The sequence below is a fragment of the Quercus robur genome, chromosome 9 (assembly GCF_932294415.1).
Source record: "Quercus robur chromosome 9, dhQueRobu3.1, whole genome shotgun sequence".
NCBI classification, from domain to species: Eukaryota; Viridiplantae; Streptophyta; class Magnoliopsida; order Fagales; family Fagaceae; genus Quercus; species Quercus robur.
Window position 1 is genome coordinate 29,641,796 of NC_065542.1, and position 23,397 is coordinate 29,665,192.

The following is a 23,397-nucleotide window of genomic DNA, read 5'->3' on the forward strand; positions in this document are numbered from 1 at the left end:
ATTAAGATGTAATCATTTAGCAACAAAGACAAAAACAAAAACAAAATAATGTTTTTCTTTAATACTAGGCTAGTTAGAAAATTTTTTTTTTTTTTTGGTTGAAGTTAGAACATTCACAGTAGTAGTGCTAAAAATTTTAGCTTTTAACACCTCAAAAAACTACTTTATCTATTTTACCACCTCACTTTATAATACACCCAATATCAAATGTTCTATTTTTTTTTTATCTCTTCATTTAAAATAATATAAACAACTCATTAAAATCAAATGTTCTATTTTTTTTTTATCTCTTCATTTAAAATAATATAAACAACTCATTAAAATACTAAAGGAAGAGAGATAATTTGAATTTTTTAATTGAAGGAAGAGATATAATATTGATAAAATATTGTATTTTATTTTTAACAACTTGCTATAGTCAACCGGTATTTATACCAATTTACCGTAGTTACAAAATATTTAGCTTTAGCTTTTCTAATAACACATGATTTTTTTGAATCTTTGGTGGCGAAATAGTTTTTCTGCTAAAATACAATCACCATTGTGAATGTTTTTATTGATTTTGTTAAGTTTTTAGGTTGGATAATTATTATTTGGGTGAGGCTAGCTAGGCTTATTGAAGAGAAGGGAGCTTAAGGTTTTTGAAGGGAGGCCTAACTACAAAAATGAAATATATAATAACTATATAAAAAAATAAAAATTGGACCCAAGGCGGGCAAAGCCCCCACCTGGGTCCATCCCTAGAATTAAAACAACTTGTCATTATAAATATAATAGGATTTAAAACATATGAGATCAGTTTCATGATGATCGCTATTTACCATCAAACCAAGATATATCGGTAGGATTCGAATTTAGGTCCTTTATTTTTATGATAAGTGAGACTTTATGAGTTGAATTAACTAAAACTCATGTCTTAACTTATTTATAGAGGTGAAAAAAGAAAGAGCTTTTTAACAAAATTGAAAAATAATGAATATTAAATAAGTCATATCGTATTGCTTTCTTTGCCAACTAATGAAAATTTTGTATTCTCTATAATTGAAATACTATATATATTTTTCATTTACTTTTTTTTTTTTTTTTGTTTAAGATTTTCATCCCCTCCTATTATGAGCTAATTTGTTAATGATAATATAGTTGGGATTAACTTTTTTCAATCATGATAGTCGTAAAGGAAAGAGAAAAATAGAGTTTCCTCACCATTCAAAAACTTCAACTTGTAGCCCTCTATTTTAATGTTGTCTTTAATCCAAACCACTACATTGTCATCTAATGTTATATTATAGTATTATCTCTTGTGAAGTATACAAAAGTATGATCATGATATTTCTTACTAAATACATTGCTTATCTTGATACATTCATAAATACCTATCAAATCAAAATATACCTATATGAAGATGTTTTTCAAACAAAACACAAAATGCCATCACAAATTTTTACTAAACAATGATTAAGCTTTTATATGAATAATTATAAAAATTATTATAAACAAGACAATAATTAAAATCTAATAGCAAAAGCTAAAATATGTCACTTTCAATTATTTTTGTTTGACTAACCATTATTTTTTGTCAAATTAAGTGCCTTTATAGAGTACTTTGAAAATAACCATTCAAAGTACTTTCTATTCATCCTAATTAAGTGCCACTATACGGTATAATTTGAATGCTCTTTGAAATTATTAATATTATTAGATGGTTTAAATATTTCTAATGGTAATAGTAATTGGTAGACATAATCACATAACATTCAACAAATATTTATAGATTAATATTACTCAATATATGCCAGAACTCAAGACTAAATATAGTGGCTCTAAGATTTGAGTGTGATATAATATAATAGCGTTCAGAACTTAACACAAAGTATTAATGTTAATTTGCCTCTTTTTGAGCAAAATAAAATAAATAAATAGATGGGTTTGAAATAAGTTTGGATTTATTAAGTATATATATGTGAAACAAATTTGGGTTTTTTTTTTTTTTTTATTTATAAAGATTAAATTGCTAAAATATAATAGAATTTTCACCACAAAAAAAAGGTTCTACGGCCGCGTGTTTAAAACACGGCTATATGTCAAAAAAAACGTGGCTATAGCCTATAGCCGTGTTTTTTTAGGCCGCGCTTTCTAATGTGACCTAAAACCTGTGACTATAGGACTGACGGTCCTATGGCCGCACTTTTTAACCGTGGCCCAAGACCAGGTCCTATAGCCTCGTTTAAAACGCAGCCTAAGGGTCTGGTCTTAGGCCGTGTTTTAAACGCGGCCTAAGGTTGTGGTCTTGGGCCGCGTTTTAAACGCAGCCCAAGGTTTAACCTTAGGCCACGTTTAAAACACAGCCTAAGACCAGACCCTTAGGCCGCGTTTAAAAAGTGCGGCCATAGGTCCCTTGGTGACGGCCTCTGAGACACCTTTTAGCCACGTTTTAAATGTGGCCTAAAGTTAAATCAATAGCCACGTTTAAAATGTGGCCCAAGACCAGGTCCTATAGTCTCGTTTAAAACGCGGCCTAAGGTTCTGGTCTTAGGCCGCGCTTAAAACGCGGCCTAAGGTTGTGGTCTTGGGCCGCGTTTTAAACATGGCCTAAGGTTAAATCTGTAGCCGCATTTAAAATGTGGCCCAAGATCACAACCTTAGGTCGCGTTTTAAGTGCGGCCTAAGACCCCCGAATTCCTGTTAGGAATTTGTTTATAGCCACGTTTTAAAAACGCGGCTATAGTTTTTAAAACGCGGCTATAGTTTTTTTTTTTTGGTTTTTTTTTTCCTTTTTATTTCGTTTTTCTGGGCAGATGAGTTTTACAAACCTACTTATGTTTTACAAACCTGTCACACATACAAAAAATTCCAACTTGTTGCATGCAACAAAAATAACAAGCTAGAATTTCAACTAAATATCAAGCAAGAATTTTCTCCAACCTGTCACAAATCAATATCTCCAATGAATATGGGAAAATTATCAATCCTTAAGGAATATGTAGTTCAATACAGCAACAAAATGGAGGAAAAAAGTTTAAAGTCCATTTGACACAAAAAAGATGCAGCGAGCATCAAACATCATGTTTACAATATTCTGAATATCCACGAAGTTACAATAGTACAATATTTTGAATATCCATGAATATCCAAAAAGTTATACAACATACAATCTTAAAATATCCACAAAGAGTCCTCACTGTGATGTAGCGCTATCTTGAATATATTATATACATTGTATTAGTAGCACATAACAATGCATTGCAATAAACACGCAAGTTTCATTAAATTAAAGGCAAAGTTTTTATTACCTGAAAAATTGCTTAAACTACGCACAATGCTTTGTAACATGGCTTCTTCTATGGCTCTCATGCCAGACATCATTTCATCCATTTCCCGCTTTGCTTCGCTAGTTGCTGCTTATGCCTTGTTTCTGATTCTCGCTTTGCTTCGGCCAGTTGCTGCTCATGCCAAACATCTGATTCCTGCTTTGCTTCGGCCAGTGCTTCGGCAATTTCCTCCTTATGTCGTGCATGCAATGAGGCCATTTGCTCCTGATGCCTCTGCTCTGACTCGGCAAGTTGGTCCCTCAGCAAATTTTCCAATTCAGTCATCCATTGGGCTGTTTCACTGGACGACGGCCCAGGCAAACATGGAAGGTTGGACCCACTTCTTCCTATTGGGGTTGGTCCAAAACCGACCCCACGGACATGTCCACAACGTTCTTTGCCCATCACTTGAGCAAACGCATTATCTTTGGACCAAAGAATTCCATCGCGACGGTCTACTTGTAGTTTGCCCCCGTTGTTTAAAATTTCAGTCATTTTTTCCTGTTTTCATGCAAGAACCAAATAACATATTATTTGCTATAAACATTTCACGCACAAAATTCAAAAGAAATAGGTTATGATATAGGGCTTACAATCTTACGTCGCACTTCACCTCTAACAGGATTCCCATCTTTCGTGCAGTATGCTTTTATGAAAACATTTGCACGCTTCATTGCTTGTCCACTTTCTTTTGCCTACATCATATTCAACAGTCTCATTACAATAGTGAAAATTTATGTTGGTGAAATGAAGCGACAATCGACAACCAAACATAGCAAATGGAATTTGGAACGTAACATGCAATATAAATGTAAAATAAATTCCTTAAACATGTAGTTTATTACGTTCAAAAAGACGAGTTGTTTTCTTCATGTGAATGCTTTGTATCAAGCGGTTATTGGTACCAACACTCTTGCCCTTTGATTAAATAAAATAGCCATTTCTTAGGCAACATTTGAAAAAGTGCGGCCATAAGACCCTTGTTGACAGCTTTGAAGACATTTTAGCTGCGTTTAAAACACGGGTATAGGCCACAACTATAGCAACGTTTCTTAAATGTGGTTATATCTGTCACCTATAGCCACATTTTAAACGCGACTATAATCCCCTAAATATTTTTAGAATTTGTCTATAGCCACGTTTTAAACGCGGCTACAACCCCCTGAATATTTTTACAATTTGTCTATAGCTACGTTTTAAACATGGCTACAACCCCCTGCATATATGCATCCCAATTGTATTGGAGCTGTCCACTTTCAACCTATTTAGTTTTCCACAAATAAGGTAACAAAGGAAAGCAAATTCAAAAAACAACCAATTGCTACATACCAAGCCAAACTCTTGCTAACAAAGTGGCAAACATAAATATTAATGATATCACTAATCAAAAACAGGAAACGTCACAAGAAATGTCTATTAACAGTCATAAACATGCAAAAAAGCCAAGTCTTCCTTACCCCAACACTGTGCTCTCCATAAGTAAACTAGTTTCTTCAAACTCTTCAGATTCATCACACAAAATAATTGTTACCCTACTCTACGTTTGGCTTCATTTAGTACTCATTACTTTAGTATATAGCTTGAGCTAGGCCTTGGTATTTTGCAAAAGTCATTCTCCCTGCTTTAGGCGTTTTTATCAATTTTGCTCTTCTTGTTCTTCTTTTTTATTTGTGATTAGCTTATATTAATGTCAATAATGGTGTTATCAAATATTTAACAGCTAATATTCATATGTTTTTCTTTGCCTTTCACCGTGTCATGTTTTCCATAAACTTATAAGCTGGACCACCCTAGAAGAGAAGCTAAAGTTTTTGGCTTTTTAAAAATTTTTCTCTAGCTTTTTCATGTTTGCTAGGCTTTATTATTTGATGGATATATAAAAACTTCCATGTTCACAAAAAATTGACATCTCATTATAGCTCAGAATGTGAACATTTACACACTCACATGAAAAAAAAAAGTGACTTCATGAAGAAGAGAAGTTGAAATTGAAAAACAGATTACTATTAATAATACTAATTTAACCAAACAATATGTACGGAAAATTTGTTCTGATTTTTTAATATTGATTATTTCTGAACCAAGAAGTTTATATTATTGCAGTAACGACAACGTTGGGCATTGCCACCATTACTGTCATCCCCATGCAAGCCATTTCTCATGCTAAACTCACGCCGACAAAATCTATTTTAATTTTCATGAATTCGAATCGACCATGTTCTTTCAACAAAAAAATAAATTATAAATACAACTAGAATTTGTTGATACCAATATGTCACAAGTTCGATTAAAATAGTAGAACATTAAAACCTGGCTAGTTGTTGTATAATGCATTTCTTACCATATTCTCAGTAGTTTGGGCAAAACTTAAAGGCCCTGTTGTCTCGATATCCTTCTGAAATGCACGACTTCTCTTGTTCGTATCAATTAATTTCTACAAACACATTCCCGCCAACAAATTAAAACAAAAAAAATCAGTTAAAACATTGTACTCGGTATATCCAAATACCCCATCATATGTATATTACCACTAAAAGATAATAGAGCAAGAAAATAGCGAAACCTTCATTTTAGAATCAAACCAATAGTCAACTAGCGCGTGGTAGTCCTGCTCATCAGCCCAATCTGGTATTTTTTTAAGGACATCTTCTTTCGATGCATCTTTTAGGTAGCATTTCTTTTTTATCCCTTTCAAAACTAAAACACTATTTTTATCCAAAATATTTATGTAAGTTGGTGAAGCTACTGGACGCAACCATGATTGGTTGAATTTTTTATTCTCATAAATTGTTTTGTTAATGAATAGTGGGTCATAGACCAAGAGAAACACTATTCATTAGCAAACAATTTTTTCTTAATGAATAGTGATTTAGAGAGATTGTTGGAGCAACTTTTGTGGATTTATTCTCCAAATTTTGGGTGTAGAGAACTTGTTGAAGATGCTCTTAATCACATGATTTGCATATAATTCAACCATATTACTTATAATATTGAAAACACCATTACTGCCAGTGTCATGTACATGTCACGTGGTTGAACCTCTAGGTAAGGAGTTATAATTGTTCAGATTGAAAATCCAATGAAATGATTAAAATGACAATGTGTCAAAGTTGAGGAGTATTCAGCCAAAAAAAGAAAAAAGATTTAGGAGTGAAATTTGATGAATTCCCTAAAAGATAGCAACATGTGTTATGTGAGTTTCACTCACTAGATTTTGAATACAATGTTTTAGCTATAAATGGTGAAACTGGAGCTAATCAACTCATTACGAAATAATAATAAAAAAACCAAATCACATACCTACTTGCTCCTATTTACAGTTTCAAAATAGAACGAAATTAAAATGAGTTTCTAATATTTTATCATATAGAGTACAAATAACCTAATGCGGGTGTTAGAGATTGTCACTACTCACTAGTCATTGGATAATCACAAAGCCGAAACAAATCCTACTTGGATTAATATTGGAGTGGATAAGTAAATGTTATTGTTAAGCACACAATAATTTTGACAAGAATTGACATGGGCCATTGTGATATGACATCACCTTTAGCTATTTCGTAGCTAATACCACTTTTATAATGCAGTAACGAATATAGAAAATGTAAATAAACATGAAAAATATTACAAAATAACTCATTATAAATTTTGACTATATTGCTTCTATTCTAGAATAATTTTTGTTTATTATTGGCCACTAATTGATTTTGATCTAGGTAATTGTTTTTTTTTTTTTTTTTTTAAATGTTAGGATAAGATAAGAGATACACGTGTCACTGTTATATATGTGTGTGTGTGTGTGTAGCTCCATTTTGGAGACTTGAACTTCGGTTCTTATCTCCATACTTCACAAGCAGTTATATTTGTGAAGTGATCATCGCATCAAAAGTGTACTGTAGTATACTTTGTCATATAAGATAGTTGTGAAAATGAGTGTGGAATTGGTTGTAGTTCTAAAATAACTCGAATCATAATGAATTTGACAATGATTGAATAACGAGGGATCACTTCAACTTTAACCAATGGACCCAAAAGTTAGTTAGGAATTGTATAATAGTGAAATTAATGAACTACTAGAGAGAGAGAGAGAATGATAAGAGTAGTTGTGTCAAAACTTGCATACCTAGCTTATTTAACATATGAAGGGGGTATGTGTGTAGGAAAGGTTGGTTTTGGCTGGAAAACCCTTCTCCTAAGACTCATAAGATAGTTGTCCCTTTAGGTCATCTAATGGGATGTGTGTTCGGCAACAACTCTAAATCTATAACCAAATGAGACATTTTTCAATAACATAAAATATGATGGCTGTTTGTTGGGAAAAATAAATACTAATATGCATAGTGTTAATGGACACTTTTTTTGAGAATGAGACCATGCTAACTGATCGACCATAAAGAACCCTCACATTGGTTAGCATGGTTGACAACCATCTCATCTCAAGGTAGGTGACTATCCCCCTCACGCCAAAGAAGCTTGGGGTTCGATTAGTCGCTTGCATAGATTTGTGTATATATTTGATAGTTGGGTCCTTTGAGTGTTTCTCAAAAAAAAAAAAAGGTCCTTTAACCATTTAACTTTAGACATAACCAAGACATTGATGAATTGCTTACTAATTTAATCTTTTAAGATCAACCCTTTAAGTGTTGATTCAAGTAAAGTTTGTAATTGGTTTTGCCAATATTAAGATCAATAGTTAAGGGATTGAAGGCAAAAAATTGACTTGGGCAAAATTATCACAATTAGTTAAAGGATCAAATTAAACTTTGTCTAATAATTGAAAGATCATATTAGTAGTTTTAAAAAATTTTATTTCTTTCAGATTACTTATTCTCCCTTTCAATGAACTAAATAATAAATATCAGAATTGAGAAGAGTAGCTATGCTTTGTCTTCTTGACTATGAGTAGATTGTTGACCCAATTTTGAAAGTGACAAAACTCATGTTTTCTTTTGATTGCTACCTAAAGAATTTTCTCACTCTATGCTTGAAGACATGGAATTTGAACAGCCACATAACCCAAATAAATAAATAAATATATATATATATATATATATGTATGTATATATATAACATTAAAGAGGGTTTCTTGGACACCTAACTGAAGGGGAATTTCAGATTAAATTCCAATAGTTTTTTTTTTTTTTTGATAGGGTTAAAAGACAAAGGATGTATGGCTGATTTTCAGGAAGGGGAGGTGGGTTTATATCACATACATGAGACACTATAAATGAGACAAAACAAATATTTCATTTTTGCAGGATCAAAGTATGAACCAAAAAATTTCATCATTCAAGAATAAGAAATATACTAAGATTCAAAACTAAATTAATGCATGCAAAATAAAACTAGCATATATTCAATGTTAACAACATATGAACAAAAACAAGACAAAATAATCGTTTCTTGTTTCAAATCAATCACCCATTAAAATAGAACTCAATGTTGTTTTAAATCATAAAAATAATCTATGATTGATAATCCCATATTTGTGGATGCAATATAGGGTTACATACCAATGAAGTAATAATAAATTTAATTGATTTCAACTTTTTAAAATTTGTACAAGGATTTCCCAAAATTGCGTTATCAACATTAAAAGTTGGCAATGCTTGATCACCAACATTTGCTTTTAAGGTTTTTGTATTTTTTTTTTCTTTTGAAAATATTAATATTGGACTTGACTTTCCCATAATCTACAAATCGAAGAAAAGTAATATGTACTATGTAGTATCACATTATATATATCTAATATTCTTCTAATTAAAAAATCAAATGATGTAATCAACTAACATTTCCTTCTTCTTCTTCTTCTTTTATTTTATTTTATTTTTTTTTTCGGAGTGGGTTACGTATAATATATATGGACTAGTTGATATCTGATTTTTTGTTCCAACTGAATTTTTAAGGGGGCTAGGGGTAATTTTGAAGACCCAAGCTTTAAAATGTTATAAACTATATATATATATTACTCAAAAGTCAAAAGAATAAAAGAAAAAAATTTGGGACCTCTTGTTCTATCAATGGTTCCATCTATACTTATTATTATTGACATACAAGTGAAATGAGGTGGTTATACTTGTCTTTTGAATTTTATTTATTTATAAATCTTTACTGCATTATATAACCAGCAAAATAATTGATGTGCATTTATTGAAATGCCAAATGAGAGGGAAGAAAAGAAGGGGAAAAAAGAAATCTACTATAAAACAAAAGGTCCTTGCCATTCCATTATTATGGGAATTTATTAAATTTGTTTTATCTATCTTTTCTTTTGTTGTTTTGCTCTAACATAGCCCAAGTTTATATGTTAGCTTTGGACCAAACTTATTAACTAAACCATCCTTCCCTTGAACGTGGTTATTTACACCTTTAAAAAAAATGCACAATTTTTTAAAGCATTATCTAATTTATGATATAACTCTTTCTCTACACAATAAAAGAAATAAGTTCATCTAAATGCACAACAAACCAAAAGGTTTGTTGAAGTTGAAGTAAAGTTAGTTGAAGTTGGCTACATTGAGTGAGAAAGTGGTCACCATTCTCTCTCTCTTTCCTTCTCATCATTATGATTATAAAACCAAAAGAAACAAAAAATATAAATCCTACAAAAGGTGAAACGTAGCAAAGGAAAGAAAAGTAAATTCATACAAGCAAGAGAACTTGATTCAAAGTTATAGAGAGAGAAAAAACACACACACACACATACACAGCTAAAAGAAAGACAGAGAAACAAAACAAAACAAAAACTCTGTTAAAAAGCTATGAGGAAAAGAAACATGTGGTATTGGAATTCTGAGGAAGGTTAGAGAGAGAGAGAGAGAGAAACTGAAACCCTTCTCTGGTTTGTTCTTCCTTTTGGTTTAAAATAGCTTTTTGAAGGGTCTTTGGAGGTTGGAAGGTTTAGCTAAGGTACACACATATGTACGATCTTATCTTAATTATGTTTGTGTATGGAATTTTGGGTTATGTTAGTTATGTAATTTAATGATCAAAGATATAATCTTTTGGAGAAATTTATTATTAAAAAAAAACAAATTTTTTTTGAAAGGTGGGTTGTTTCTGTTATGGAGATTGGAAGTCATATGTCGTTTACTTGAAGAATTTATTGTCTTTATCCTGTTAAAATTAATTTTCTTTATCAACAACTAACTGATTTTGCACCTTAAAAAAAAAATCTCTCTCTCTCTTTCCCTGGCTGAAAGTATTCTTGGAAATTTATGGTTGTAATACTTAATTGTTCTTTTCTTCATCTTGTAAAAAGTTTTTGTTTTCCTGCAGAGAGATGATTCTTCTGCTGAGAAATTGAATTAGCCTTGTGAACGATTTGTTCCCTTTTCTTAATTATTAAAAAAAAAAAAAAAAAAATTTCTTGTCTGTCTAAGTAGATGCTTCTGCTTCTCAGTATGTGTTTGTTGGGGTAGTCATGTTTATAAAATTAGTGTTGACAATTGAACGAAGTTGATGTTTTAAACTGTCTGGTTGTGTTATATCTTATAAAAAATTATCAAGGGTGTCTTACATGATACAAAATTTTGAATCCAACCGGCCAATTACCTTGTTTTTCCTCCTTTTCTCTCTCTTCAAAAGAACTACTACTTATCTGATATTATGCCCAGTGAGGTGGTCTCCTTGCTAATCAATGTAAGTTTTTCAGTGTAAAATTTATGTCTTTGGCTAATCTTGTATCAAGTTAATTGTTAAACTATGTCCTTGAAATGTCAAGCTAATTCTTTAGATTTGTCTCTTGAAAGCCATCCCATATCTTTATATCGTGTATCATTCTGTTTTCCCTTGTTGATTAGACTAAAGGGGTTCTAATCACCTCAAAATACTCTAGCTATCTCACATCTCTATGTTTTTCCATGTTGATTAGACTAAGAGGATACTAAGCACCTTAGAATATGGATAATTTTTATTATTATTTAATATGATTGTGTTAGTAAGCTGGACGAGCAGTTCAAATTTCATCTATTCTAGATGTTCTCTGGAAGCCATTTTATTTTGTTGGTTTCAGCCACCTAAAGATGCTATTGCCATATAATTTACGTCCTAATTTTAAAATCATATATACAAACAAACATACATGTATACATAGATAAATTCATGAAGATGCATGCATATGTTTTTGGACCTGCATATACTAAATGGTTTGATTTCATCTTCCTCTAAATGGTCTCTTAAGTTTTATTAAAATATGGAGTTTTGTTATGATTTATTTAGTGCAATTACACTCCTTCTAGCTAACTTCATTACTTACACTATGTATTAGTGCATTAAAAGCTTCATTACATCAAAGTGCTAAGATACTGGAGGTTAAAGTGATAGTCTAGTAATAATGAGAAATTTTGTAGTATTTTATGCTTATGGTTTGAACTTCTAGTATTATTGCTGTTATTATAAAGGAGGTGCCCATTTTCATTTCTGTACGAATAATCTACACTGTACGAATAACTACCTGCAGAAGGCGGCTATGTCTCATCATCATCATCTTCTCTTTCCTCCCATCTTGCGTGCTCAGTCACATAGGCGGCCCTTAACTCCTCCTACATGCTGTCTCGTAAGCGTGACGAACCTTGGCCAACTTGCACAACTGTCAATGGATGGTCCCTTTCCATTCCTATAGAAAACAACCGAAAAATTAGTTACAACAGTAATAAATATCAAACGTTACATTTCAAGACATGTAAACTACCTGGGGGTTGTGACCCAGCATCACTAGTATGGGCGGCTTGCAGCTCCTCCCCCCTCTGTCGTGAACTTGAGGGTCCTTCGCCAACTTCTACAAGTGGCAATCGGCGTTTCTTACCCATTCTTGCGTCTAACAACTTTACAAAACAAAAAAACTGTTAATTATAAACAACAATCAACTGCATAAAATGTAAGTCAAACAGACTAGGTAAAATAACTCATTTTAATATCTAACAATATATACAGACATATATCCAAGTTTAAGAGCTTCTCTTTGCCAAACACTACAACCACAACAAAATGAAACCCTAACACCACACGAACATATATCCAAGTTCATAAGAAATGAATTTCAAATCCAATAGCGAAGAGAGGAAGGAATTGGATACATAATAAGTAAAAATTAAAGGAATTAACAAAATTAAGAGGAATTAACAAATTCAACAAATACTACATAGAGGCATTCCAACTAATTCATGAATGGAAACATTTTTGTTAACAACTTTAACATCCAAACGCATAATACACCACTAAACTATTACACTACTCATCCTCGATGTACTCATCCTCGTTGTCATCTTCATTGTCAGACTCATTGTCAATAAACTCATCTTCATTGTTTACTCCATGAAGATCTCTTTCAGCAATGATGGAGACATCAATTGTCATTCCCTCTAAATCATCCTGAGCCCAACGAAGGTTGTCACTCACAACCTCATTAGTACTTATATTGTAGGGAACATTTTTAGAAAAACTATGTGTCATCCTCCTCACGTTGGGGACCAACACCAGCATCAAACACGTCCTTAGCTTTAGTTTTGACAACAGCATACCAATCTTTATGCCTTTTATCTTCCACATAAAAAATGTGTATAGCTTGAGATGCCAAGATGTATAGTTCATCCATCATTTTATCCCCACCATGTATGAAGTGTGTAAAGTTCACCATAGGAAACCCAAATTCATCAGTCCTATATCCTCTCCTATGTTGGTCATGAACCCATTTACACTTGAATAACACATGTTTGACTTTGTCAGAATAATTCAACTCGATTATATCACTTAAAATACCATAGTAAGTACTGCCCCCATCAGTAGCGACACTAACTCCACTATTCTGCATTTTCCTGTTTGCCTCATCATTTATACTCCTAAATTTTAAACCATTTATGACATAATGCTTGAACTGCTTTACATAAATATACAGCCATTTGGACAATGTAACAAGGGTATCACTAACTCCCTCTCTTTCCTTATCAGCACCAGTGAGGGACATCACCTAACATCAGTTGACCAAAATAAAATAATTCATATCAGTACAAGTACTCATAGTTAAGACAGTGTTACAAGTTTAATAAGTTGAAAATGTCATACATACGTGACCCTTAAACCAAGTACAAAACTTCTCCATGTGGTGCTTATATATAATGGCATCGGAAACATTACGATTGTGGCCTTTTCAAAGTTCATCCTCTATCAATCTTTTGTGCATCCTATGTAGGCAATTGTATTAGGGTTAATAGACTTTACGTACATTGGATTGATGTGCAATCATATTTGTATACGTAATACTTACACATGAAAGCAATTGATGTTTTCAGAATTGAATAAAACGTAGCGATGGGCTTGGGTCCACTCTTTATTGTTTAGTGTCATGATCGAAACCACCCCCGTTGACTCCTCAATCATCCTAGTGGGTCGATTGAATATAGTTTCAACTCCTTCCATATACCGTGAACAAAATGTTAAGCACTCCTCTACTATGTATCCTTCAGCAATAGACCCTTCTAGAGTAGCTCTATTTCGTACGTAAGACTTAAGACGTGAGAGGTACCTATAAAAGAATGATAAGATTAATGATTGGCAATGGTAATTCGAACACGCACATGAAACTGGAAGTTGATCAATAATATTACACACATCTTACCTCTCAATAGGATACATCCAATGGTAGTGCACTGCACTACCAATCTTAGCTTCAGCAGCTAAGTGCATGACCAAATGTACCATCACTGTAAAGAAGGATGGAGGAAATATCTTTTCCAATTCACACAATGTCACTGCAATGTCTGTCTCACTAGTCACAATATCTGAAACCGTAAGGGTTTTGGAACAAATTTCTCTAAAGAAGCAAGCTAACTTTATCAAAGGCCTAGTAACATGAGATGGCAAAGACCCACATAATGCTATGGGTAAAAGTTGCTGCATCAATATGTGATTATCATGACTCTTCAAACCAGAAATCTTGCATTCTTTCATATTCACACGATGTGAGATATTGGAAGCATACCCATCAGGCACTATTACGTCCTTCAAAACTTGCAAGAAACCATCTATCTCCAATGAAGTCATATGAAATCATGCGGCCTGTTTGGTACACTGATCATCACTTTTTCATTGTAGGTGGAGCTCACTCCTTATCCCCATGTTCGCCAAGTCAAGGCGTGCCTTGTAATTATCCTTCGTTTTATCCTTCAAGTTCAATAGTGTGCTTAGTACATTGTCCATCACATTCTTCTCTATATGCATCACATCAAGATTGTGTCGCAACTTGTGATCCTCCCAATAAGGCAAGGTGAAAAATATACTCCTTTTCTTCCAACCACTCAGGTCTACCTCCCTTCTCTTCCTTTTTTTGTAAGCAAGTTGACATTTCCTACCCAGACAATGTCCAAGTAAATGTTCAATTTCCACAATAATGTCAGATGCGATTGGTGGTTCAGGAGCCAATCGAGTATCATTAGATCCATCAAATTACATACCTTCTTTGCAGAAATCGTGGTCAACATCCAACCATCGCCAATGTCCCATGTAACAGAATTTACGTCCATTTCTCAAATATCGAGACTCGGTCTTCACGACACAAGAAGGACACGCCAACTCACCTTTGGTACTCCAACCTGACAAATCTGCGTATGCGGGAAAATCATTTATGGTCCACATCAATGCTGCACGCAATTAGAATACTTCTTTTGAAGATGCATCGTATGTTTGTACTCCAACATCCCATAACTCCCTTAGTTCTTCTACTAATGATTCCAAGTACACATCCATAGCAATCCCTGGCGAGGTAGGACTAGGAATAACTAATGATAGAATCAAAGATGACTGTTTCATGCATAGCCTAGGTGGGAGATTGTAGGAGACCAACATGATAGGCCACGTACTGTGACTAGTACTCATAATTTCGAAGAGGTTGAACCCATCCGCAGCTAATCCATGTTTGACATTACGAGGGTCAGATGAGAACTGTAAATGCTTACTGTCAAACATTTTCCATGCATCTGAGTCAGTAGGATTCCGCATTACCCCATCATCAGTACGACCATTAACATGCCATTTCGTAGAATTAGCCAGATCGGGTGAAAGAAATAGTCGCGACAATCTTGGCTTTAAGGGGAACCACCGTAGGATCTTCGCAGCTTTCTTCTTCCCCTTATTGGATGAAGCATGCTTACTAGCAACAGATGCCTCATTTGTTTTCCACCTTGAAGCTTTACAACAAGGACATGCCTCGAGGTTAACATTTTGCTTCCAAAACAACATACAATCATTGGGACAAGCATGGATCTTCTCATAACCTAAACCCAAATCTCAAACTATCTTCCTAGCCTCATAATGGTCCTTTGGCAACTTAGCGTCTGAAGGAAGCATATCCATCAGGACTTGAAGCAACAGAGTAAATGACTTATTTGTCCAACCACACAGAGTTTTCAACTAGAACAACACGACAATGGCTGAGAAAATGCTAAATTTTATACAACCTTCATATAAAGGTTTGTCTACTTCATCTACCATCTTGTAAAACTTCTTGGCATCATCATTCGGACCTTCAGCCGGATGTTGTGTAGTTGGACCTTCTTCCATTGGTTCGGGTGGCATTTCATAGGGGGGGCACAAATCGTGCAACATCCCACGAAAATCACCATATAGATTTTGGGTTTCTTGCACATGAGAGCTCCCACATTCGGTAGCCGGCGTAGCAGCCACCGATTCACCATGAAATTTCCAAACTTTGTAATTTTTTAAGCATCCCCGAAGCCCAACAATGCTCACGTGCCACATTTAGTGGTTGTATAAGCAAATTCACACATTTCACACAAGGACATAAGATCTTCCCATTGCGCACGGATAGAGTGGCAAATTCCATGAATTGGTTTACACCTTCAAAATATTCCCTTGTACCCCTCCTCTTCTCCATCCAACTTTTGTCCATTGCGATACAATATTTACGGAATTTTACCTACACCAAGATTTGTTACTACAAAGATACTAATGATTATAATTACATTCATTTCTCATTTGTTAAGAACAGACATACCCAAGTATGCAGCTATTTTCTTAGAACATATAACACTTGTCCTAGACTAACTCAATGTGATAAGTTGTAAAAGTAGTTAAGCATAAGTGTTTTCAAAATATGAAAACAAATACCGAATTCATGTAATTGTAATAATTATTAAATACTTCATAATTATTAAGTCTGTAATACCATGATACTCAATTACTTGGGTCATTGGTCAAAAGTGAGTTCAAAACATTTTGGTTGACAAATTCATTCGTAATGATGTTGTTTGAAAATGTGTCGAGTAATCAGTGTGGATGCAAGAGTGTGATGTTGGTTTCATACCAAACATGTGCTTTGAAATGACCTATATGAACGTAATACATCAACAATGCCTAAATAAAGGACTCATTTTGTTTGCTTTCTGTTTTATTGGGTGTCATTGCAGAAGTAAATAATGCAATGGCACCCAATAAATGACAAAAAGTTGGCAGGTTTTGAAAAGGAAAGTAAAATAATGGGGAACACAACAACCATTATAACCACATGGCAACAACTGAAACATATTCAAAATCTACATATTAGCTTACATGACAACTATTATCGAGGTTGTTGTGACATAGAAATCTACTGAAAAATCATGGCATTATAGGCACTTTATAATACCAAGTAATCAAGTAATTTAACTAAATCCATTGAGATACATCTATGGGTTTGGACACTCTGATAGCATGAATAAGATAAATTATGAAGACATAGTAACATTGAACTTAATTATCTTTAGAAAAAATAACATTATTTTCTTCTTTATTTGTCAATGCAAAAATGTGTTTAATTGGGAATCTAATGCATAGCACAAGAGATTGTACTTAGGTTTTGCCCTAAAAATAATACTACTATGCATATGCATGACCAACTCTAGGCCTAGACCTAAATCTCCTTTGCTTCAAAAATTTGAAAAGGGTCCTATAGGTTGTCTGGGCGGGGTTGGCTAACAGGGGCCACGATTTTGGGAGGGAGGGGCCCAACTATTAAAAACATAAAATATACCTACGAAAAGAAAAAAAAAAAAATTTGGTCGGGGGGGGGGGGGGGGGGGGGCGAGCCCCCTGCTAGGTCCATCCCCAACAGAAAATCATGTACTTCAACAACAAAAAACTACTAAATATCCAAATAAAATTCAGAACTCCTAAACAAAATAAAAACCATTCCATCAGCATACATTTAGTGACATGAAGTTGCAAAATATTACTCTTTGTACGGGAAATAAGCGTAAATTATGGTTCAGCGTCAACCTGCTAGCGAATGTCAGTTTTTGATGCCCAGTATGGATGAAATTTTCACACGACTTGTTTACTGTTTGCACCTGAAATTAAGAAATAATTCATATTAAAGAACATGAAAAGTTTTATATAATAAGTTGTAGCTGTGGCATATATAATGAGAATTAAACCAAAAAGACATTGGATGACACTAGACAAAAAGACAACTTAAATACATTGGATTCCCCCATTGAATTCAAACACATAATTATATTAAAATCTATAAAATATGATTACACAGTCCAGGAGTTGACCATTGGACTATTCATTTGACTTGGTGATGCACTAAATGGTTACTATTATTATGAGAAAGGCCTGTAGTTCACTTCAATTACAATGGGAGTTGCAATCTTTAGCATATTATGTGAAACTACAAAAACTTACATAGCAGCAAGGTTAATGTAACATTGTGATTTTTGATGTAAAATTGTGTTTGTAATAGTAATAGGGTAATGCACAAGCAATCATATTGTCATAAGTCATAATAGAGTAGGTTAAGTGACTGGAACAAACAAGGAAAACTACCTTTAACATAACGTATGATAGAACACAAAAAATTAATTGATATTGTAACTATTAAAATTTGAGATGTGAGTACCTTACCAATGTAGAGATATATAGTGAATAACTACTCTAGTCTAGGAGATCCCTTTTTCATATTATAATTTTTTGTCACCATGAGGGTGAATATCGTTGATTCAAATCTTGTGTTTTAACCATAATGAGTGTTACTGGTAAAAACTAATCAATTATAGACATATACAAGTAGACTCATTACTATGCTTTAAGATTTGAACCTTTTAGTTTGATATTGCCCTTCATCTTAGCCAAAACAATGAGGTAAGCATTTAGTGTTATAAGAAGAGTTGTTTGTTGTTTTTGGCCTCGGTTGATTTATTGGTTGGCCATCAGTTGACCTTTTTCTTTTATGTACCAAAACCAATTACAAATTCACTTAGTTTGTCAATTTCAAAAGATTCTTGGGTAATTATAGAATTTCAAAACATGGTTGGACAATCATGCATTTAATAAGTATTAATAGAATAGAGCAAAATTATTATATTCTTAAAAATCTTGACACATTGGTTTGGCATATTCCTACAACCCATCTAGTTCTGGTTTGTCACCATGTTGGTGTACCATGCATATCACATTTAGTACATGTTGATATACTAGATTGTCTGAAATCATGTAACATTAATTGACCTTGATTTAAGTCCAACCTAGGGATTCTCCTAAGTCAATTTAGTTCCAATATATACCTACATAGAGATCACTGTAAAACAACAATTTTGAATAGTAAAAATGTAGTTGCTAAGGGCTTTTTATTGCAAACACTGGCTGCTACGCAAAACTAGGTAATATTCCTTGGTTCCTCTCTTGCCTTTTGCTCTCTCTATATCTTTTATTTTCTTCGTATTATTTTATTAGTTTTTGTTGAACACAGACAGAGACCAAGAAAGAGTTTAGTGATTTCTTAACACCATTAATTTGGATTGAATTAGTATTAAGCATATAAGTTTGTATTTTGTGAATGATGTATGAGTGTTGTACTTATGACCCATGAAATGAGCATAGTTGTAATATTCTTATAAGCTGTAGTAGTAATTGGTTAGGCAGTGACTAATCTAGAGTCTAGTGACTGTTTTGAATTCATTCCTTGGGTATCTCTTTATGCTACTCCTTTTTTGTTCATCAATATTGAGAGTTATGCTCGCATTGAATCCACTTATTCAACCTATCTTGTTTGAAAATCCCTTGTTATTCCGGTTTTGAAGAGCTTTAAGCTTAATGGTGATATTAGTGGCCAATTCATTTGCCATTGTCCTTGTTGGAAAACCTTCAGCTGAAAAAGTTTTAAATCTAGAATATTTTCTTTGGATGCAGTAAGACATCACAGTTGTCTCCTAGTTAAATACTACTACTCTGTAGATATTCTAGAAGGTGTTATTGGTACTGACTCTTTACTGCTTGGTCCCAGTACTTGCCTTGCTATTGAGAAGCTTTTTATGGACTAAGTGGCTTCTTGTCAACCAAATTAAACTTCAGCGTAATGGTCATTGAGTCCCTTTGTCAATATCAAAAAATTTATTGATATTGTAACTATTAAAAATTAATGGTCATTTTGTTTTGTCTCTAAAGCTTAAAGTTTAAACATTTAGAATTTGGATCCAAAAAGTAAAATATGCTTTGATATGCGTCCCTTTGTCAATACCCGTTGTTGGGGCCATTGTTAAATTCCAACTAAGCTGAAAACAATGTAGTTTTGACGTACAGTATTAAACTACATCCTGTAAACTATGCCATTTTGAGGACATAAAAATTATATTATTTTTTTTTTCTAGTCAAGTACTATTTTTTTGGTTTTTATTTTTATTTATTTAAATTTTCTGTCTATACCCATCGAATCCATACCCAACTAATATTTTCATTTATTTAAATATTATTGTTGTTATTGGTGCTACATAGTAATATGCCCAGTGCACTAATGCATTGGACATAAACTATGTCCTTAATATAATATGATTAACAAAAAGGGGGAAAAATAACCTTCTCTAATCTCCCTCCCCATACAATATTGAACACAATGACGGTTAGGGAATAACACATTGGAGATACTCTAATTAAATAATTAATATAATATATGTAGGGGTAAAATTTACAATTCAACAGTGGGCCTTGGGCCCCGCGCGGAGTCTAACCATGACAAGAAGGGAAAACGGGGCTAGAAGATTTCCAGCCTAATCCTGTTGGGCTGGACTTATTTAAGGGGCGTCCGAGGAGGAATGCCTCCTCGGACACACCAAATGGGAGTCCAACATACACCCTGGGCACAGTGCGGAACCATCCCAAGCAAAGGGAAAATGTTAGACGTCCAGGAGGCAACCACAGCTGCCGCATTAAATGCAAGGAAGCTACTTTTCCAGCCGCATTAATGTAGAGAAGACAGGTGAATAGTGTTATCTTGGCCAGTGCAACTCACAAAAAGATAAGGTGGATGTCCGATGGGACAGGCACTCAAGTGAAAGTCCAGATGGTTAACAAGTGTAAGGCCCTTATCAATTTAAGGGTGCTATATAAGAGAAGGAAATCCCCATGAAGAGGGGATCGGAGGATTGAGGAAAAAGAGAGAAAGAGAGGTGAAAGAATCCTGTGGTCTGTAACCAGAGCAAGAGGTGCACTTACACGTCTTCTCGGATCGATACCCTGTGAACTTAAATGGAATATTCTCATGTTCGGTTTGTTTCATGGCATACATCTAACTGACGTTCACTTCGTCTAGTCCTAGTTCTGTAACCCGCTCTCTACAAATTCATTGTCTAGGGACTTTTAGGCCAGAACCACTTACTTGCTGGGCCTGGGTCCCAAAAACCGCCCCTACAATTGGCGCCGTCTGTGGGGAGAACTTGCGTCTCGACAAGTGAAACAGTAAGAAATGGAAGGATCAGGTCCGCGCCAAACCGAACGTGCAGATTCCCAATGGCAGGACAATTTTTTGAATCTCTAACGAGAGAAGGACCAAGATAATCAACGAGAGGGTAGTGTGAACACCCCTCACACGAGTAGAAGCCGCTCAAAGGGGAAAGATCGTGCATCCCATAAGCAGAACGAACGAAAGGCTCTACAGCAAGAGATTGATGATTTGAAGAAGAAGCTGCACCGAGCGCAGCGAAAACGTCCTTCACCCGACTCCGACACTAGCAGTGATAAGGACAATGAATACAGGCGAAGATCAAGAACCCCTCCGAGCGAGACTTTTTCCTATGAGGAAGAGCAGCCTCGCAAACGCAGCCACAAGAGCCCATCTTACCAAGGCCTGGCCAACGATGCCATGAGCAAGGCCCTAGATCGCATCTCCCAGTCGCCGTTCACACGTCGAATAGAGAGGGCAGTGCTTCCTCGGCAGTTCCATCAACCAACGTTTGCCATATATAATGGTCGGACCGACCCAGTAGAGCATGTAAGCCAATTCAATCAAAGGATGGCCGTCCACTCCAGGGATGAGGCGTTAATGTGTAAGGTGTTTCCGTCTAGCTTGGGACCCATGGCGATGAGATGGTTTGATGCCCTTCAGCCGAATTCCATAAATTCCTTTAAACAGCTGACACAGGCTTTTGGTTCCCGCTTCATCACCAGCACTAGGGTCCCTCGGCCCCTCGATTCCCTCCTATCCTTGTCCATGCGGGAAGGAGAGACGCTGAAGGCTTACTCGGACAGGTACTGGGAAATGTATAATGAGATAAAGGGAAATTACGATGACGTTGCCATTAGTACGTTCAAAAGGGGCTTGCCGACAGAACATGGCTTAAGAAAATCCTTCACTGGGAAGCCAATCACCAGCGTGCGCTAACTCATGGACAAAATTGACAAGTACAAAAGGGTCGAGAAGGACCAGTAGATGGGGAATGGTAAAGCGAAGGTTGTCCCTCAGGAGAGGAGGGACTTCAGGTCGGACCGCTTTAACAGCAATAACAGGCCAAGAAGAGACTACACGGAACAGTCCGGACCTATTGGGGTTCAGGCAGTCCATGCTGTGTTTCAAGAACCATTGCACAAGATCGTAGAGAAGGTGAAGTACGAACCTTTCTTTCAGTGGCCGAACAAGATGGCAGGTGACCCATCAAAACGTAATCAGAATCTGTACTGTGCGAACCACCAGGAACCAGGTCACACCACCGATGATTGCAGGAATCTGAAAAACCACTTGGATCGGCTTGTCTGAGAAAGGAAGTTGAGGCATCTGTTGCACCGCCCTGAAGGATGGCAGGAACAGTCAAATATCGAAACCAGACAAGGCACATTGAGGCCACCCATTGGCACAATAAATGTCATTCTTGCCACACCTGGGAGGACCGGTTCCAGCCCTTTTAGAGTAATGTCAGTGGGCAGGTTCTCGACTGAGCCGGACGAAAGGGAATCCAAGAGAGTCAAAGTGAGTGCCACGCCATTAATCAGGTTCTCGGAGGAGGACAAGCAAGGAACCCTTCAACCCCACGACGATGCCCTAATCGTCACGCTCAGAATTGGAGGTTATGACGTGAAAAGGGTGTTAGTTGATCAAGGCAGTGCCGTGGAGGTAATGTACCCTGATTTGTACAAGGGGTTGAACTTGAAGCCAGAAGACCTGACGCCATACGGCTCCCCTCTGGTCAGTTTTGAAGGAAAAATCGTCACCCCGAAAGGCATGATAAGGCTGCCTATGCAAACAGACTCAAACGTGATAGAGGTGAACTTCATTGTCGTAGATGCATACTCCCCCTACACAGCTATCGTGGCCCGGCCGTGGCTTCATGCACTGGGGGCTGTGCTATCAACCTTGCACCAAAAAGTGAAGTATCCGTCAGAAGGTCAAGTCAAAGAAATAATAGGGAACCAAGGAATGGCTAGGCAATTCATGGTATCGGCAATCTCACAAAGACTAAGTAGTGAACCTTCCACTTCAGCCGAGAACGGCTTATAGCAATCAATGACCCCGGTCCCAACTGCAGGTGGTGGAGGACCAACCAAGGAGGTGAGCTGTGAGGAGCTGGAGAAAGTACTCGTCGGATCAGACCCTGAAAGGTTTTTTTCAAATCGGCTCGGAATTACCACCACAGGAGAAGTCAACACTAATTGATTTTCTTCAACGGAATGCAGACGTATTCACCTAGGATCCCTATGAGGCCCCTGGGTTGACTCAGATCTCATATGCCATCACCTTAATGTTAACCCGGCTATAACGCCTAAGAAGCAACCTCCTCGGCGGCCGTTAAAAGAACATGCAGACGCTGTGAGAGAAGAGGTCGCAAAATTG

At 35.4% G+C, this 23,397-nt stretch overlaps 2 protein-coding genes across 2 annotated transcripts; one reads left to right on the top strand and one right to left on the bottom strand.

Moving 5' to 3' along the window:
* Positions 1-12,539: 12,539 nt before the first annotated feature.
* LOC126700939 (uncharacterized) lies at positions 12,540-14,348 on the bottom strand. Its single transcript, XM_050399102.1, has 4 exons — positions 13,924-14,348; positions 13,665-13,830; positions 12,784-13,275; positions 12,540-12,680 (listed from the first exon to the last, which is right to left on the bottom strand). Exons 1-4 carry the CDS (start codon positions 14,346-14,348, stop codon positions 12,540-12,542), a joined length of 1,224 nt encoding a protein of 407 aa, XP_050255059.1.
* An 8,131-nt stretch (positions 14,349-22,479) lies between these two features.
* LOC126700941 (uncharacterized) lies at positions 22,480-23,064 on the top strand. The gene has a single exon (XM_050399103.1). It carries the CDS (start codon positions 22,480-22,482, stop codon positions 23,062-23,064), a length of 585 nt encoding a protein of 194 aa, XP_050255060.1.
* The last annotated feature ends 333 nt before the right edge of the window (positions 23,065-23,397 follow it).

Bases quoted from the DNA above. Each gene is read 5' to 3' on its own strand.
- LOC126700941 (XM_050399103.1), top strand. From the start codon at position 22,480: ATGTCAGTGGGCAGGTTCTCGACTGAGCCGGACGAAAGGGAATCCAAG.
- LOC126700939 (XM_050399102.1), bottom strand. From the start codon at position 14,348: ATGACTTCATTGGAGATAGATGGTTTCTTGCAAGTTTTGAAGGACGTA. The intron at 13,831-13,923 runs GTAAGATGTGTG...ATTCTTTTATAG, and splicing joins TGGATGTATCCTATTGAGAG to GTACCTCTCACGTCTTAAGT. The intron at 13,276-13,664 runs GTGGTTTCGATC...AACTGATGTTAG, and splicing joins TGATTGAGGAGTCAACGGGG to GTGATGTCCCTCACTGGTGC.